Below are 18572 nucleotides of genomic sequence, written 5' to 3' on the forward strand. Positions count from 1 at the left end.
TCAAGTTATTCAGCAGCGCTGCACTTGGTATTTAGATAACCAATGTCAGATGTATAGCTGTGGCCCCCTGTCTCATTAAGATGGGGGTGGCCGCATTGTTTGAACCTCCTCTCCAGTGCATAACACTAATTGGTAATCAGAGAGTGGTGGGCTGAGGCATGCTCTCACCGGCTGAAAGACCTCCTTGCACCCTGCATGCTAACCTATATAGACCACTACATTTTACTTGGTAGCATCACAGTAGATGTGCATTTCAGTAGGAAGTTGAAAAGTACAGGGTAATGTTGCATTAATAAAGTTGTTTCCAGTAGATAAAAGAGTCTTGAAACAGCCGCACCATTTTGTCAAAACCATCCATCCATCAATTTTCTACCGCTTGTCCTGTTCAGGGTCGCGGGGAGCTGATGATGATTGATGGGTTTAGCGTCTAGCAACTCACAAAAAACTGCAGTGGAACCTTGGTTACTGTCCTCCTCGGTTATTTTTTGGTTAACATAGAAAATTTATGCCACAATTTTGCCTCAGTTTATGTGCATTTGCCGGTTAGCGTGTTATTAATACACTGTGTGAGTCCATCCGTATTCTTAATGGGTTTTTTTCCAGAAAACATGTTAGCATCCTATTAGCTAGCGAACAAAATGGCAACCGAACTCAGAAGTTATGTCGCCCTTCTATGATGTCATCAGCGATTGACCCTCAAAACTGTTAATACAAAACACGTTTTTATAGTTTTCTAATTAGTTTTAGATGCATAAAACAAATCTACATACATATAAATTACGAACGAAAGGGCTAAATGAACATTAAAGGTTACTTTTACCTTCATTGAAGACTACTGTTCCCAAAGACACAATGCGGCAGCCAGACACCACACGGACAGCATCTTCCTGTTTTTAGTTATTTTTTTAATTCAATAGTGTTTCTTACCTTCTTTATCAAAATGCTGGCACATGCAACTTTCTTGAATCCTGTAGAATCCAAGAAAAAAACTCATGTCCAAACAGAAAGGTGGTGGTGCTTGATCTCCCTGCCACATCATGTCTTTGGGGACCGTCGTCAATCACGTCTTGACTGAAGGTAAAAGTAACCTTAAATTTTCTTTTATCCCTTTTGTTCATCACCATAATTTCCAGTGTATAAGCAGCTACTTTTTTCTTTACAACAGAACTACTACTAATCGTTTCAATACTGTGCCGCTTGCGAGTCAGTGAGGAAACGGCAGCCTTTTCTTTGGCAGGAGCCAATCAGGAGCTATTAGGGAACTCACGATGAGCTTGTGAACCCATCGGAAATCGCAGGAGGTCATTACTCAATATAATATTATGACTCACTGTGTCATCTTAGAAAGGCTAAAATCATCACACAGCAACTTAACACTCAAAAGGCAGCTAAGCAATGTACAAGACAAGTTTAAAATAAAGCAACAACAAGTATTTTAACTTCTTCCCATAATGCATTTCTTCCCAGCAGAACAGTACAATGGCCTGCTGGGGGCGCTGCAATGTCCACCAGAAGGAACTCATGAGCTCATGAGCTCTTGAAGGAGCTCACAAGCTCCTTCTGGTGGACACAGGCAGCTGAATGAAGTCAGACTGCTACAATGAGTAATGACCTCCTGCGATTTTCGATGGGTTGATAAGCTCGTTTTGAGTTTTCTCATAGCTCATGATTGGCTCGTGTCAAGTAAAGAGCTGCCTGGTCCTCACGGACTTGTGCCCATCCAAATATGCCATTTTATGATATGGACACGTGCAGTTTACAGTCTGGCGCGACTTATATTTGTCCAAATGTGTTTTTCTGTCTAAATTTTGTAGGTGCGGCTTAAACACAGGTGTGTCTTATACACCAGAATTGATGGTATATGTAATTATGTGCATTTTGAATTGTTTTCTGCATGTCAAACTATTATTGTAAAACTATAAAAACCTGTTTTTGTTAACATTTTTTGCTTTCTGGAGCGGATGAACTGGATTGACATTACTTCCCATGGGAAAAATTGATTTGCTTAGCATCTGTTTCGGTTAGAGTCAGACCTTCTGCAACAAATTAATGACACTAACGAAGGTTCCATTGTATGAGATTTTATCAATGTGTTCAGAGCTCTCAAGCTGTCAGGGAATGAGGTTTACACAATGTACTATTACACAGCCGCACCAGTTGGCATCCGTTACACTTGATGTATTGAGTTTAACTCTGGAGATTGACTTGGCCAGTGTAAAACCTTCCACTTCTTCCCCCAGATGAACTCCTTAGTTGTATTGGCAGTGCGTTTTAGGTCATATCTTGCCGCATGATGGTTGACTCCCCAATCAGTTTGATTGCATCTTTCGTTAATCAGATCCAGTATCAGATCGAGATGTAAATGCCTTGAAACATCTTTTGTTGATCTTTTGTGCCATATTTACCATTTGATAGCAAACATGAAGGAATTAGCCTCACTGTTCCAATACTTTTGGAGGGGAGTGTATTTTGTGTGTTCTGGGTTTCAGCGCCTTTAATCCCCCATGGCTGAGATAGCATTGCTTGTTGGATCACAGAGCTGTCATTGACTATTTATTTGTCGACCTCACAATTCAACTTTTCATGCAGCTCACAGGAGGGTGTCAGAGAGACTGGGGGCAATCAAAGCTCCCTTTCATTTCAGCTCCAGACTGGCCTTAGATCAGTTCTCCATCACTGTGGGGATGTTCTCCTTCACATCTAAATTGTATGTCGTGATGCACTTATTGCTGTCTGATGGTCTCATTTTGGTGTTCTTTTTGTATTCTCTCTTGTGATTGTGTGTGAATGTTGAAACTAAATATGTCCTCACGCCCTCAATAGAGACCTGATGTTTAAACATGCTCACACGTGAACGCTTCATTTATTTTTTTCAAAATTGTGGAGTAAAAAAACAAAAAATCAACATCAGTATAAGAGCATCGGATCACTTGAAATCATTGACAGGCTGAAAAGTAGTACATTCAAAGCAACAGATGGCACGGCTGTATAACCCCAAACCATAAACCAATAAACTAATTTCTGAAAAGGTAAGAAAACAACAATAAAAATAGGGAAACATTCAAGAAGAACTGGGGAACGAACATTCTCAGCTGATGGCGATGGTGGATATGGTGATGGTAGATAAAACATCAACTATTTGTATCCTGTCATAATTTGCATTTCTAAACATACATATCAGTAATTTATTTAAATACCATAAATTCCGGTGTATAAGCCGCACCTGTGTATAAGTCGGAAATGTCCATGTTATAAAGTGGCATATTTTGGCGCGCACGAGTCCGTGAGGACCAGTCAGCTCTTTATTTGACAGGAGCCAATCACGAGCTATGAATAAACTCACGACGAGCTTGGCAACCCATTGGAAATTGCAGGAGGTCATTACTCAATGTAACAGTTTGACTCATGGTTTCATCTTACAAACAACATTAAACTCACACCCAAACGTTATATACCTCAGGAATATAGAAACATGCATCGATATGAGTTTGATATGAAAAAAAACCCAACATTTTAAAGTGTTCCCATAATGCATTTTGGTGGAGAAAACCATTTGATTGGAGGAGAGCATAAAAAGCATAGAAAAGGGCTGCGATGCAGATTCTGTTCACCAGACGGAACCAGAGGACCTGGAACCCAAAGCAAAAAGAGGGAAGGTGATGTCATCGCTGCACCCTAATGAATGATTTGCTCGGATGCAATGCCTTATGGGAAACCTTTAAAATGTTGTTTTTTAATTTTAAAGTCATATTGGGACAGGCTCCAGCATACCCCCGCGACCCTAATGAGGAAGAAGCGGTATAGAAAATGGATGGATGGATGGATATTGGGACATGTTTGTATATTTGTATATACAATACTGAGTATTAAGTTGCTGTGTGCTGAATTCAGTGCTGTTAGTAAAGTGTTCTTTGAAAGATGAGCCGTGAGCCGTGAGCCAGACTGTTAGGTCCAGTGGGCTGACAAGCACTGATAGCTCGTGATTGGCTCCTGCCAAAGAGAGAGCTACCATTTCCTCACTGACTCACAAATCAATCATTTAAACAATCAGTAGTTGTTCTGAAGTAAAGGAGATGTCAAAGTTGAAGAAAAAAGTAATGGCTTATGCAGTGCACTTCCACACTGCTGTGTGGCGCACTGCAATGTGTCTCAAATCCACCAGTGATGTCATCACAAAGAAGTGGAAGAGGATTCCAGTCACAACCTGTGCAGCGCTGGTGAATTCCATGCCCAAGAGGATAAAGGCAGTAGATAACAATGGTGCTCACACTAAATATTCACAGCAAGGACACAGCTTGGACATGTTCACGATACCAGCTGTTCAGACAATGTTTTTTTAAATTCATTTTCAGGACACAAAATCTATCCTGCTTTCTGAGTTTCTAGTGATAAATGAATAAATATGAATAAATAAATAAATAAATAACTACAAGTAAAAATATAAATAAAAGAAGCATCCTAGCATAGCTACATACCAGCAAAAAAAAATCTAAATGGCCCCTGCATGCTTGGATTTTTCAGTATGCGGCCCTCAATGGAAACAGTTTGGACACCTTTGGGTTAAATCGTCAAACTCCATTCATCCGTCCCTCCTTTTACATATATGACATCAGTTTTGATTTGTACGCTCCTCTTGTGCGTGAGTTAGTATTTTGGACGCTATCTTTCAAATAGTATTTAACACTAAACCGCTAATCTACGGCGTCATCTGATAAATGTCAATTAGCTATCATTTGGATGGAACATTGATTTTGGCAGCATTTATTCTCATCTTCATAAATTAAATAAATCCCAAGGGCTCCTTCCTTTTTGATGCTGATGATTTGCAATGTGATGGTTCACAGTGGAATGCAAACAAGAGGTGTCATTGCCCAGACAACCAGAAGATCAGCCATATTATATTTGGGCTTACAGGACCTGACGCTTCACTGTGCCCTCTGGGGAGAATGCAACGGTCCAGTGATCTTAGGCGCTTTAAACCATGCCGTGGTTCTGAAAGGGGGCTACTTGAAGGTACTCCAGGGGGTACTTTTGATATTTCAAAATGTATATATGCAGCATCTGTAGAATATGGTGCAATAGTTAATAAAATTGTAGTAAAGATTATTATACATTTATTTGCATTTAATAACAGAATGTATATTATAATCCCAAAAGAGGCCACTTTAAGTTGCTAATTATTTTATGTGCAGAAAGCTTTTTGGAAATTAAGTTATTTTTAGGGCCGCACGGTGGTCTAGTGGTTAGCACGTTGGCCAATACAGGAACAGCCCGGAGATCGGGTTCGATTCTCCCCTGGGCATTTCTGTGTGGAGTTTGCATGTTCTCCCCGTGTGCGCGTGGGTTTTCTCCGGGCACTCCGGCTTCCTCCCACATTCCCCAAAACATGCATGTTAGGTTAATTGGTGACTCTAAATTGTCCATAGGTATGAATGTGAGTGTGAATGGTTGTTTGTCTATGTGTGCCCTGCGATTGGCTGGCGACCAGTCCAGGGTGTACCCCGCCTGTCGCCCGAAGTCAGCTGGGTTAGGCTCCAGCATGCCCCCGCGACCCTAGTGAGGATGAAGCGGTATAGAAAATGGATGGATGGAAGTTATTTTTATTTACTTTATTATAATAATAAGTGTTTGAAACAAGACCACCATAGGTGAGCAGTGTTTTGGATGGTAATCAGTCAGATACCAATGCTCCAGCACTGTTTTTTTGCAACTTTTTTTTCAACCAAAAATGCCTCTCTCTGGATAGGGCAGTCGGTAACCAAAGTGCCGCCCGGGGGCCGTTTGCAGCCCACGGGGTATTTTTTATTGGCCCGCGGGAGCATATTCTAAGCATGAAATGAAAGATGAGACAGTCAGAGCATTATGCTGATGTTTAGGGCCACACTGAAAATAGCAAGGAAGAAAAAAAACAAGAAAAGAAAAACAGTTATCAAAGCCAAATGGACACCCTCGGGTGAGGGGGGTAAAAAAATATTCCAACTTGGGGGTACAGTACTTCACTGCAAAAAGGGGAAGCACTGTTTGAAACAGTAAGTCCGAGCGTCCGACAGGGGGCGTGTCTACCCCACGGCCGCATCCAACGCAGCTCTCCCGGAGGCAGTGGTGCTGAAGCCGCTCTGCTTTCCCATCCAGAAACAAAGCAACTTCTCTCTGCTGCCCCGGTGACTCTTCTCCGCTCATCGCCTGTCTAAGGTAAGCCAATTACAGCAAAATGTGCATTTATTGTGCCATTTTTGACTGACTGACTGATTTTTGAAACATGGAATAGAAGGGCGTTTTTTTTTTTAAATACAATTATTTCACACTAGTCAAACTCTATAGTAATATTTTTCGTGCATATGTCGGCAAAAGGTTACAAGTTCATGGGGTCAAAATTTAAGCAGCTCAAGAAAAGTATCTTGACCTCCAATGTGCTTGTTTGACCTCTACTTAGAGACGTTTTCCTCATCTTCAGGCTGACACCTTGGGTCTGGAGGACAACGCTTACTAAATATGATCCGTAAGAATCGAATATTTCATTTAAATCACATAGTAAATGCTTGAAAATAACTTTATTGACTTTAAAAAATAGTCTCCTTTAAAAAAAAAGCCGAGTTATGAGAGGAATGCAGACTAGAGCTGGAAAAATGTCCACCGTTATGCACCCATAAGCCACATTTTGCAACATTAAGTGAAATTGACAAACAGTAATGGTTCAGAAAACTGGTATTGCATGTTTACAATTTAATGCAATTTATACAACGTGTATCTAGAATTTAATGTAATGTGAACAATGACAGCATAAGGATAAATAAATATAAATACATAAATAATAATGTCCAGTCATTGTTATGGTTCAGAAAAGTGTTCAGCACAAAAAAATGTGCTGAATGCTTGGATAATTATAATCTTATTAAAAGGTTAGTGCTAAATATATATTTGTAAACTTTTAAATGGATTTGTATTGTTTGTGATGGGAAAGACAAAGCATTTTTGTTTCTCCTGCTATAATCGGAATATTTAGTTTTAAAGTACTTAACGCATTTTTTAAATAAAAGAGGAAACCCTCCCGGGAAGAGTAAAAGGAGGAAAACATCTTGCAAAAGCATACAAATCGCATTCGTGACGCAATATCTCGGTTTAATGTTGACGGACAATTAATTCAAACAATATTTCCACAGATACGTAGAATTAAAGAGGTTATTCATCACGCTGACAGGGCTGCTTCCAGGTTAAGCTTGAGCGACTCCGATCAAACAGCAATCTTGTCTAATTCATTGACTGGCGCTCACTTGGATCGGACTCAGCGGCAACTGAAGCGAACCGTGAGAACAATCTAGAGAAAACAGCCTTCGGGGAACGAAGGGGCGGGGGGGCTGAGCGGACAATGTAATGTCATCCGCGGAGATGTGTAAAGTGAGAGTGTGAAGAGTGGCAAACGTGCGCTCTCTACTATTATTATTATTAGCTGGTCACACGTCAGCTGCTGTGCGCTACTGCAGCATCAGCATCAGCACCAGGAGCTCGACAGCTCGACTGTCTCCAACTCTTTTTCTAAATCAGGCTGTGTGTCCCTCCCTAGATGGATTTCTTCAAACTCTCTCCTGCCTAACATGGATGCCCCTTCACATCCTCCAGCATCTCCATCATCATCATCACCATCTCCTTCCTCAGCTGAGTCGGAGAGCAGTTCTATTTGCTTCTGCAGCCAAGCGGACAAGCAGCGCTTTTTTTGCCTTATGGATACGAGGAAGCACTCGCCCAACCTGCCGGAGTGAAAGAGAAAAACACACATCTGGGAGATATACCGATTCAGGGAATAACAACTAGTGTGCACCACGCAAGAACCATGAAGATTACCTCCCTGCTGGTATCTAACGGCAGATTGAGGTGCAGGCTCCTACTGCTGCTATTACACTGTGTGGGATATTCTCATGGTATGCCACACGTGTTGAGATTCGGTGAGTTGTTTTCTATTTACTTTCTGACGTCACCTACAAAGTTGGAAATCACGTTTGTGTCACCGTCATCCATTTGTTTGTCATTGTGACGACTTTGCCACTTTCTCCCCCCGACGAAGTTGCTATACGAAGTATTTGTGCAAGGAGGGGTCTTAAAAGGGGGAACGTGGCATATGCCCGTGCGAGGATGGAAAACGTGATGATACTTTAGCAGTGGTGTGTTGTAGGCTGAAGTATGGGACCTGTTGCTGTTTAGAATCTTCAACACAGGCTGATGAAAGTTTCAGTGTAAGTGTGTGTGTTCGGGGGTCGGCGGATTGAGCCAACTATGCAGAGGAACAATATCAGTATCACATCGATACTAGCCTGGGGAGATCGATATTTTTCACTTCTCATCCATGTTCAGTTTCACAAATATCTGTTTTTTGTTGTTCTGTTCTTCATATTGTTTTATTTCCATATTGTTTGCAAACGAAGCTTGCATGTTCACCAAGTTTCCCACTGCAGGGTATGGTCCCCAATTCTGATTTTTTGGGGGGTGAAAATCCAATCTTTTTGTGTAATTCAGATTAGTTCACATTACAAAAAAAATGTGACTTGTATTTGTGTGTAATGTGAACGCGACGTGTCCGGGAAGTGACGCGCATGCGCACAAAGCGTGATCTCGCAAGCTGTGCAGTGTGTTTGCCGAAGTCAACATGGCCCCAATATGTGGTCTCAGTCCTGGCGCATTTGTGGCAATTTTAAGGATTTTGTGCAACTGGGGTCAACTTTTTCATCACTAAATTATTAAGAAGGAAGAGATTAAGAAGGAAGGGGGCATACATTTTGGCTATGGCAGTTTGTGGGGAACTTGCTGTGACGTCTGCTCCGAAGAACGTGGGTGAGGAGTCGGAGCCAGGGGTGGTGGGACGCTGTTACAAAACATCTTCTCTTGCTTGACCATTTTCTGGTCCTTCGTCTACCATTTCTCTTCATGCCTGGCTAGTTTGGCAATGAATTGTGACGTTGTCACCTTTCGATGACGTATAGGTCAGCTATATGCAACCCAAACGTTCAGACTGCGGTAGCATCAGATACATACAGGATTTATGACCCGTACAAAAGAGGCCTGGGTTGCATTTGAAAAAAAATGGAACTGTACTGTTCACACTGACATGAAACAAAAAAAAATTGGACGTGACCTGCAATATGAATGTAGCCAAGGTGACTTTAATAAACAAAAATAATAAAAAGCAGCAAACTAACAGGAAAGCTAGCAGGGAACACTATCCTGACACAAACTCAACATGGAAGGTGGATAGGGGAAACCTGTTTGAAATATTGTTTAAATAAGTTTTTTAAACATCATTAGAGCCCTCTAGACATAAGCTAACACCCCTATAGTCACCTTTCCACTCATATTACCCAAAATAGTCGACGGAATAAGAGTAAGTAAGACAAAAATAAGACTCATGCTTGTATATGTTGCTTTAAATGCGTTCCCAAGGGGAGCAGAGTGAGTGCCGACAAGAAGTGACGTCGGTGGTTCAGATTTGAGTCGTGGGCTGCTGCAGCAACAGTAACCGGTGTTTTTACTAGGGAGTATGGATTATTGTGCCTTTTGTGAGACAATTCAAACTTGCAATAAAAGCCTGTTGTTTCCGGTGATCAAGTCTGGTCATTGCGTGCCTCACCGAACATTACAGCAACATTACTGACACCTAGTGACTAGTGTAGAATACGACGTCAACGTCTTTGAATACGTCTTTTGAATGCCTTATATTGGTATTTTAGTTCAATTGGTCAATTTTTGTGCCTGAAAATGCTTAATTTCGGCACAAAAACGTAACATTAGCTTAAAAATACATATTTTTGACTAACAATAGGTTGCGTTCAACCACGAAACAGCATGATTTATATATTTTTTTAAAAACCTGATAGAGTGAAGCGCACAACTCGACAGGGGTGCTCGACGGGGGGCTCGCCAGAGGGCTCGGCAGAACACCCACTTAACATAAATGCCTAGCGCTGATTACCAAATAACAAACAGGTGCACTGCCTGTGCTTTCCAGCGAGAGCAAAGCTGCTACACAGCAGAAAACTACAATTCACAAACAGGAAATAATGGTGGAAGCATAGGAAAACCCAACAAAAGTCCAAATAAATCACTGAAAACAGGAGGGCTTTGGGGGCAAAAAGTCAAATGAATCAAACCATTTTATGTAATAAAGTATTTATATATTGTTCACAAATAATAATAGATACGAATTTATTAAAAAAAATGTGTTGTTTGCCTAAAATCTTGTTTTTTATTCGGATTATAATCATGATCAACAAATTAAAGACAAAATGACAAAATCAGTCAATGATCTTGAACATTTTCAAGGAAAAAGCATCAATATCAGTGTCAGTATGGTATCGGCTCTATCGGCCCTGTGCTTACTTGGAATCGGATCCATATCAAAATTTGCAGTATGCTCACCTCTGGTGCGAGTGTAACTAAGGAATCAGTTCATGTCCATACTTCTTCTGAAGAGATCATTTGTGTAGCTATCATTTTCTCCCTGTGGCAGAATTATTTTTATGTGTATGTTTAGGATTTTATTGGATTCATTGTTTCACAGTAGATTCCCCCCGCCCCCTCACAGCCCTACAGGGACGCTACTTTTAGCATGGAAATGGTTTAAATATAGCAACACTTAACCCAAAGGAAAGGCAGCAGGTCTTTTGGAGGGTGCTACTGTCTTATTTGATTAAGCACTGTACCACCCTTTGCACATGTAAAGACTGTTCCTGCACTATATTGCTTTTAAAAAGCCTTCAGAAACTGTCACCAGGGTGCACAGAGGAGAAGGGAAATATAGTGGAAAATGAATGTCTAAAATACGTAGCAAGGAGTGTCAATAGTTTTTTCTTTCACTAATTGAATTCAAAAGAAAATGAATGCATAAATGAATGAATAATGAATACATTAGCATTGCAACTTCATGTGTGATGGGATACTGATGCTCCGGGGAAAGTGTGGTAAGTAGAGTTGGGCAATACCGCAAATGTTGGTATCTGTCCGATACCAAGTATTTACATGAACAGTAGCCGATACCGATACTTTGTACTTGACATTTTTCAAGATCACGGAATGATTTTTTGATTTTGCATGTAATTTGTTGACCGTGATTATAATCAGAGTTAAATACAGGGCAAAGATTTTAGGCAAAGAAAAAATATATATCCAAACTTACTTGTGAACTAAATACAACGATAAAAGACAATTCACCAATCTCAAGTATTTCCCTATGCTGTTTTATTACGTACAATTTCTTGAGCAAAGAATAGGGTCAAGAGTGCAAAATAAGAACTCAAAAGCAAAAACTACTATTAGCTTGCATCCAAATCCTTTGGCTTTTTGCACCACTTCTCCTCATCAGAGTTGCGGGGCACGCTGGAGCCTATCCCAGCTGACTTCAGGCGACAGGCGCGGTACAACCTTGGACTGGTTGCCAGCCAATCGCAGGGCACATATAGACAAACAACCATTCACACTCACACTCACTCTAAATTGGAGACAATTAACCTAACATGCACCCGGTACCCGGAGAAAACCCACGCATGCACGGGGAGAACATGCAAACTCCACACAGAAATGCCCAAGGGAGAATCAAACCCAGATCTTCCCGATCTCAACTGTGTTGGCCAACATGCTAACCACTCGACCAACGTGCGGCCGCCTATCAGGACTTATTCCCTGAGTTTGAAATGAAAGTATAACTATAACAATACAAACAATGCAACAATATGAATGAAACAAAAACACATATTTGTGAGCCTAAACATAAAAAACAACAGAAAAATATCGCTGTCATCATGCTAGTATCAATCTGACTCTGATACTACCTTTGATATTGATATTTGCATTTGCATTTAGTGATTGGTTCATGCGTACACACAACTATAGCATGATAGGAGATACTGATTCTGTTCCATTACTTTTGTGCACTAGTACCACAATCGGCGGTATGATAACCTTCGGCAAAATATCCGGTTTCACAGTATCACGGTATGATAATTACAGCTCAAAAATGTGTTATTTTGAAATGAAAAGAAGTGAAAAAAAATCTGCTGAACAACATAATAGAACACGATGGAAGCGGAAGACTTCTATTGAAAATAAACAAAAAATAACTAAATTCTTTCTAAATAAATAAGGAATTATAATAAATAAAATGCCAACTGAGGCAAACTCTGCAACTCAAGCCACATCACCATAAATACTTTCTTAATAAAAAAACAAACAAACAACAGATCAAAATGCAAGTAAATGCAATCACTAAGTGGCTCAAGAAGGTCAAAAACATAAATAATTTTTAAAACTTGTAATATTATGTTGTTATTTCATATCGTGGTGAATGTGCAGGTTACAACTTGTCCACAAGAGTTTTTTGGAGTTGTTGGATTGTGAATTTGCTGAGTTTTGATTAATTTACTTGTGTGGTGACCCACAGCATAGCTTAGACATTCACCAAGTTTCACTTACGTTTTCCAGTTGTGTAATTGTTGTAGCAACGGTTGCTAAGTGTTTTTTGCTTGTTGCTCAGTGGAGAGTAAACGGTTGAAATCGCTTCTCCTCGACTCCTGTCTTGTTCTGAATCACATCTCCACATTTGGTGGCCCTCAACGTTTGTAATATGCTGTGACGGTTAAGTTGCCCGACCTTTGGCAACACAGCCCACTCCCGCGGTTTAAACACAATGAAGCCCAGTTCCGACTGCAAGGAATAACACACTGGAACTCCACTTTCGCTCATTCCGCAGGAACGGTATGACAGAAAATGTTAGTGGTTTTGAAACTGTGACTTTTTATACTTTGAAACCAGTAACCGGCTCATGTCTATACCACAATTATTCAATGTTAAACAGGTATATTTAATAGCAGAAGAAGACAGCTTATGGTAAACTGCAAACAGTTTTCTATCTACGACCAGCCGCCACTCATCCGTTGACAGATCGGTTTAAAAGGCATTGGTTGCTGATGGCACGTGACAGATTGGTGTTTTAGTTCTTGTCCATTTATTTGATTCATGCCAGTGGCTCTGGGGGTTTATTGAGTGATGATATCGCATGTCTAATGAGATCATCAAGCCCTGCTGCTTTGTGGTGATATTTTCTTGAATCTGACAAAGCCTCTTGGCAGCTACAGAAGACAAGGCTGAGTTTAAATTCCACTGATGTCCATCCTTTCAACCCTTTATGTAAACAGCATCGCTGATGCTGAGAAGTGACCTTGAGAAGAAAGCCACGGATGCAATAATCAGCATCACGTTTCCACTTACTTCCGCTGACTTACTTAACGCACACGTAATCGCCGGAAAAAAACTGCACAGCAACAGGAACATGCAACCGAGTTGGAGCTTGATTGGACACCTGTTGTGTTAAATTCTCAGCAGAGGTGAAATGTAGTCACAAAGACTGAATATGCATGCATAGATCGAGTTAGTGGTGTGCATTAATGACTCTTTGTGAATTTTCAACATATTGACAACCACTGATCATTTTTGAAAGCAGTCAGCACTAATAATTATTGTGAAAAATGGTAGTTGTCTTTCGACTTCGCCGATCACTCTATTACATGATTTGTTCGGATTTTTTCCGCCTGATGAGTGGGGCGATTCTCACATTTCTCCAGGCTTGGGACCAGCACTGGAGAAATGAGCTCCAGTGGCTGTGCGTTGGGGCACTGTCCAGGAATCGAACGGCCTACATCAAAGAAAAAAAACGGGAAAAATAATAAATCAATTCAAAAAGATAATTTTCTATAAAAGCATCAATGAAATCTGTGTAATTCTGCAAAATACCCCTGCGACCCTAGTGAGGACCAGCGGCATAGAAAATGTATCGATGGATGGATGGATAATTATGCAATATACAGTATATACAGAATCTTATCTCCTAATATTTGGATCAATTTCGAGCAGCATACTTGCAAAGTACATCACATCACTTGTAATGTATGCCCCTGCTGCTCTGTCAGCACTGGTATGAAGGTCACTGTCTAATGGGGTAGATGAGCTAAATGTGGCAGCCTTCTATCACAAGAAGAATGTCTCTCTTTTCTCTGAGAGGCCCATCTGTCAAGAAGTAAAAAAAAATAGTTGACATCGTCATCCAGGTGCTCAACAGCTGGCTACGGCCCAACCTTGACTTCACTCTTTGAACAAGATAATCACTGAATGTGTTTTTTTGTATTTGTCATCTTTTTGCTGTTTTGTTAGTCAAGGAGGACTTATTGTCATTGTCATTACCAAATACCAAATTGAATGAGATACGGATTAGGCTGGGCAGCTTCTCAGTAAGTTGTCCCTCACATATTAACATTGACAGCATACTTCCTGTGGTAGCTATTGTCTCATCAGTGTAGCGTTACTGACACCTAGAGATCAGTGTAGACTACGACTCTGCTGTTTACGGTTAAGGAGAGACTCACGATGCACTTCAATCGATTTATTAACAAGCAGAGAACATATGCAGTGACCATTCATTTCCCAGACCTCGCTTCTTAAACATGCACACAAGTCACAGATACTGTATTACTGTACACTTTGTATCACATTTTTTAATGCCTTATATTTGTATCTTCGTTAATTTTGCCATTTTTATGCTTGAAAATGATTTATTTAGGCCATGAATATGTACAATTTCTACTAATAATAGACCATATTCAACAACAAAACAGACATAACTAATAGCGTTTCATAGAAGGCCTTCTTGAGAGACACACTCACACAGCACAACTAGAGTTGCACAACACTCACAGATAACCCATGAAAAAGTACTGAGAGGAGAAGATGGTAAACAGGCACGATATCAGCACAGTCACAGCTAGAACCAGTTCAAGCTAGTCTCCGTCACACAAACTTAACTTTCACTTTCCAGGCACACAAGCTTAAGTTTCACTTTCTAGAGGGGAGTGGCAAATTGCCCCCAAAAATATACCGGTAATTCAATTTAAATTGTGTGATCACTGACTACTTCTCCGATAGCAATGCACTCCCTAGAACTAGGAAGAAAAACTAAAGGAAAAAAAATAGCTTTTACGGTGCTTAAAAAGAGGTGGTGAAAATGTGTGTTAGCCAGCCAAGCTGAGTTGAAGGTAAGGCTGTAAAATCACAGGCTTTGATTTGGGGGTTTCTGTGATGATCAAAATATGTGCTGGTCAGTGGCACAGAATAAAAGATGATCATGTTTTTCTACTTCAGGCAGATGCTTGAGGGAAGATGGAGCATGGTATTCATACATAATATGAAGTATCCTTTGGCCAACCAGATTCTTGACACAGAGGAATGCCTGCGTGTCTGATACTGACCAAAAGGCGGGTTTGGATGAGCAGACAGGAAGAAAAGGCTATTTTCATTCACTGCCTTTTTAAATCAGTCTTTTTGCCCCAGAACCATCCATGTGTGCATTTGTCAAAGCCCGCACTGCTGACCTTATGATTAAAGCCAAAACAAAATGCTGCACAAACTGTTGTTCTTTTAGTGATACAGAATATAGAGCACACTAGTTAACGTGTCCTTACTTCCCCCCTTGTTATGCTGTGGATTGAATTATCTGCTGGCCTCAGATGCATCTTTTAGTTTCATGATTATGTGTGAGTGCAGATTAGCTCTGATGCTGCCGTTTGCTGTTGCTTTTATGGCCTGCATGGTTGGGGAGCCTACCAACAGTTTTCATTGGGAAGGACACATTTGTTTTGACAATCAGTATGCACAGTACGCTCTCATGCGCTGACAGTACACAACCACATGCACAGGATTAATAGCTTCCTTTGTAAAACTTATTTTATCTTACGGGGTTTTATGAGGCACAGGGTTATTTGATTATCAACACGAACGTCACATTGTTGAACAATGATTGTTTTTACCCTGCCTAGTGTTGTTGGTTATAAATATTTTAAATATACCGTACTCGTTATTGGCTGGTGAATAAATAAAGAAAAACAACATGTCTAAAAATAGTGTCAGGCTTGATAGAATGGCAAATCAGTATTTCTTTCCTTTTGCATTCATATCTAAATGGATGCAAAATGCATTCTTTAATATTGAAATGATCGGATTACTGTCATTCCCTGGCAAGGTCAAAGACAGAGGTGTGGACTGGAGTCACGCGACTTGACAGTCTTGTCAGACTCGATCACAGTTTTGATAAAATGTGTCCACATTGAAAGTATTCAACGAAGGTGATCATTATTATGTCATTTCCAGCAAGACAACATATTTCCCTTTGAATGCATCCATTAACGTTCACGCTGGTTAAATAACAAACAATGTGTGAATGCTATGTCAGCACTTTTTTTCTGTGACACTGGTCTTGTTTTATTAAAAAAAAAATACAGTTCAACAGTTCAAAATGCATTCATTGTATTTGTCAAATTTAATAGATTGTTGCATTGTTAAAATGCCATTTTATTTGGGAGACACTAAACAGTGCTTATGGCTTATGAGGGCTCGAAAATTTCAAGCCCTTGACTTTGGACTTGACGGTCTTGTCTTGACTTAAGAGCTGACTTGGATTTGCACGTCTTTAGTTGAGAATTGACTCGAGACTTGACATTAAAGAGACTTACTTGAGATTTGCAAAACACTGACCTGCTTCTACTCCTGGTTGAAGATATTAAATACATTAAATAGATAAAAAAAACTTTTGCTTTCACTCTATTTTCATGAAGAAAAGGTGCTTATCCACATTCTTATCATATACCAGGGTAATTGAAAACTAATTCCCTATTTTAAAATGCTTATAATTTTTGTATTTATTGTCATTGTTTTACTCAGATTAGTTTTTTTAGTATATGAGAACTCAAAAAGGCTGCATTGTACGCGCATTTTTTGTTGTCAGTGAATTATGGCTATTTGACAAAGTTTAGCTATTATTGTTGGCTATCATTTAGCCTACTGCCTTTCGTGACAACAACACGAATGTAAATTGTTGATCTCTTTTCCGAGACTATTATTTCATGTCCAGAGGGCTCTAATAATGTTAAAAAAAAACATATTTAGAAGGTTTTGAACAGGTTTTCAATGCTCTAATTACAAAAATGTTGCATTTGTAAATAAGAAATCCAACTTGGCGTAATTTCGCTTTTCAGGGATTACGGTATATCCAGTTTTACCAGTTGTGACATACAGTATATGTTAGGGTGGCGGTAGAATGAATAAATAGATCAGAAAAAGGCTATCCTAATCCTTGTATTTTCAAGAGAAAAGGGACACTACCATCTTTAATAGTAAGCAGACAGACAAAAAATGGAATATGACATGAATGTAGGATCGTTTCTGCAGTGAGCTGCCAAGAAGCCCACGGTGGTTATCCATTGCTGAAAACATGCTTTTCAGTCAGTGGATAAATGGTAACGAGATGTGAGCATGCAGCTGTCAGAGCATTCACTGTGTGTGAGTGTGTTTGTGTTGCATGGGGGTGTTGTTGAGTTTGAATGGTGTTTTGGACTGAGTCAGCAGAGAGTGTGTTTCCCCTGTGGGTGTGTGTTGAAGAGTGGCGTTTCCAGTGAACTGAAGCTACATCACACTCTCTTGTGAAGTCAGAGATGAAATGTGAAATGCAATCTGTAGCCAGAACAGAAGAACAAAAATGAAGCAATTTATAGATTATAAATACACGGTCTAGCCAGCTGAGAAACTAGAGCTCGCTTCCGTTCACACAGATACAATTGTAACGAATGTGCCAACATTAGGTTGTTAGTCAAGAGCTAATTGTCATTCTGTCCTTTAGGATTTACAGTAGCTTGGGACCAAAGGATCAAAAATATGTGGGATAGATTTTCTGGATGCAGTTTCTCTGAAGCAAAAAGATGGATACTATGAAGTGTTTTGGAGAGAACAATCATCCGTACCAGCCGCATGAGTGGCTCATGAGTGTGTGCTGTCACGTTCGCAAGGGCCTCATTGTCTGATCATAATCTTGCAAATCCCCAATTGCAATTGCAAACTACTGCAGCACCAGGCGGGAATGTGATGCTCCATTCAGCATGCACTTGATCGAGCAGACAGAGAGAAAATCAGCATTCCTGACTGGTTTTATGGCTATTTGTTTACCCACTTTACATCTTCCCTAGTTGAATTAGCAAGCAGGATTAGAAGAAGCATTAAAAGTTAGGGTTATGTAGTGTCACTACAAGGCTGTTATTTCAATTAGATGCGTGATGATTGAACGACATTTGACCTCCTCAGAATTAATGGAGCTGCCTTTAATCGAGACACATTAAATATAGGATACAAAAATCTATTTCCTTCACCTCTTTCAGAATTGTTTCTGTTCAGTACAAGTTATAGTCTTGTGCTTCGTGTTTTGTGATTGACTCGCCAGACTTTTGTGCGGGCAGCAGGGGTTCGTTCACTCCTCAGTCAGTGATGGTGTGAATGTGACTGTGAATAGCTGTCAGTCTCAAAATGTGCCTTGTGAAGGACTCGTGACCACTGCAGGGTGGAGTCCACCTTTGGAATCAGTTGAGACAGGCTCCAGCTACCTGTGACCCTGAACAGGATAACCAGTAGAAAATGGATGAAAGTACATGCTCTTTAATAGGACACGTGTCATTTTTTTCAACTGCCAAGGCTTACAAACAACAAGATCAGCCTCATAA

At 40.2% G+C, this 18572-nt stretch overlaps 1 protein-coding gene across 5 annotated transcripts in view; it reads left to right on the forward strand.

Moving 5' to 3' along the window:
- The first annotated feature begins 6104 nt into the window (after positions 1 to 6104).
- grik2 (glutamate receptor, ionotropic, kainate 2) overlaps positions 6105 to 18572 on the forward strand; it is a 177417-nt gene continuing 164949 nt past the window's right edge. For all 5 annotated transcript variants that reach the window (XM_054783107.1, XM_054783109.1, XM_054783108.1 and 2 more), the window contains exons 1-2: positions 6105 to 6192; positions 7562 to 7940. In XM_054783107.1, the coding sequence (XP_054639082.1) occupies positions 7829 to 7940 (112 nt within the window). In that variant the 5' untranslated portion in view covers positions 6105 to 6192; positions 7562 to 7828. The remainder of the gene's footprint in view (positions 6193 to 7561; positions 7941 to 18572) is intronic.

The sequence above is a fragment of the Dunckerocampus dactyliophorus genome, chromosome 7, assembly GCF_027744805.1.
Source record: "Dunckerocampus dactyliophorus isolate RoL2022-P2 chromosome 7, RoL_Ddac_1.1, whole genome shotgun sequence".
Lineage (NCBI taxonomy): Eukaryota > Metazoa > Chordata > Actinopteri > Syngnathiformes > Syngnathidae > Dunckerocampus > Dunckerocampus dactyliophorus.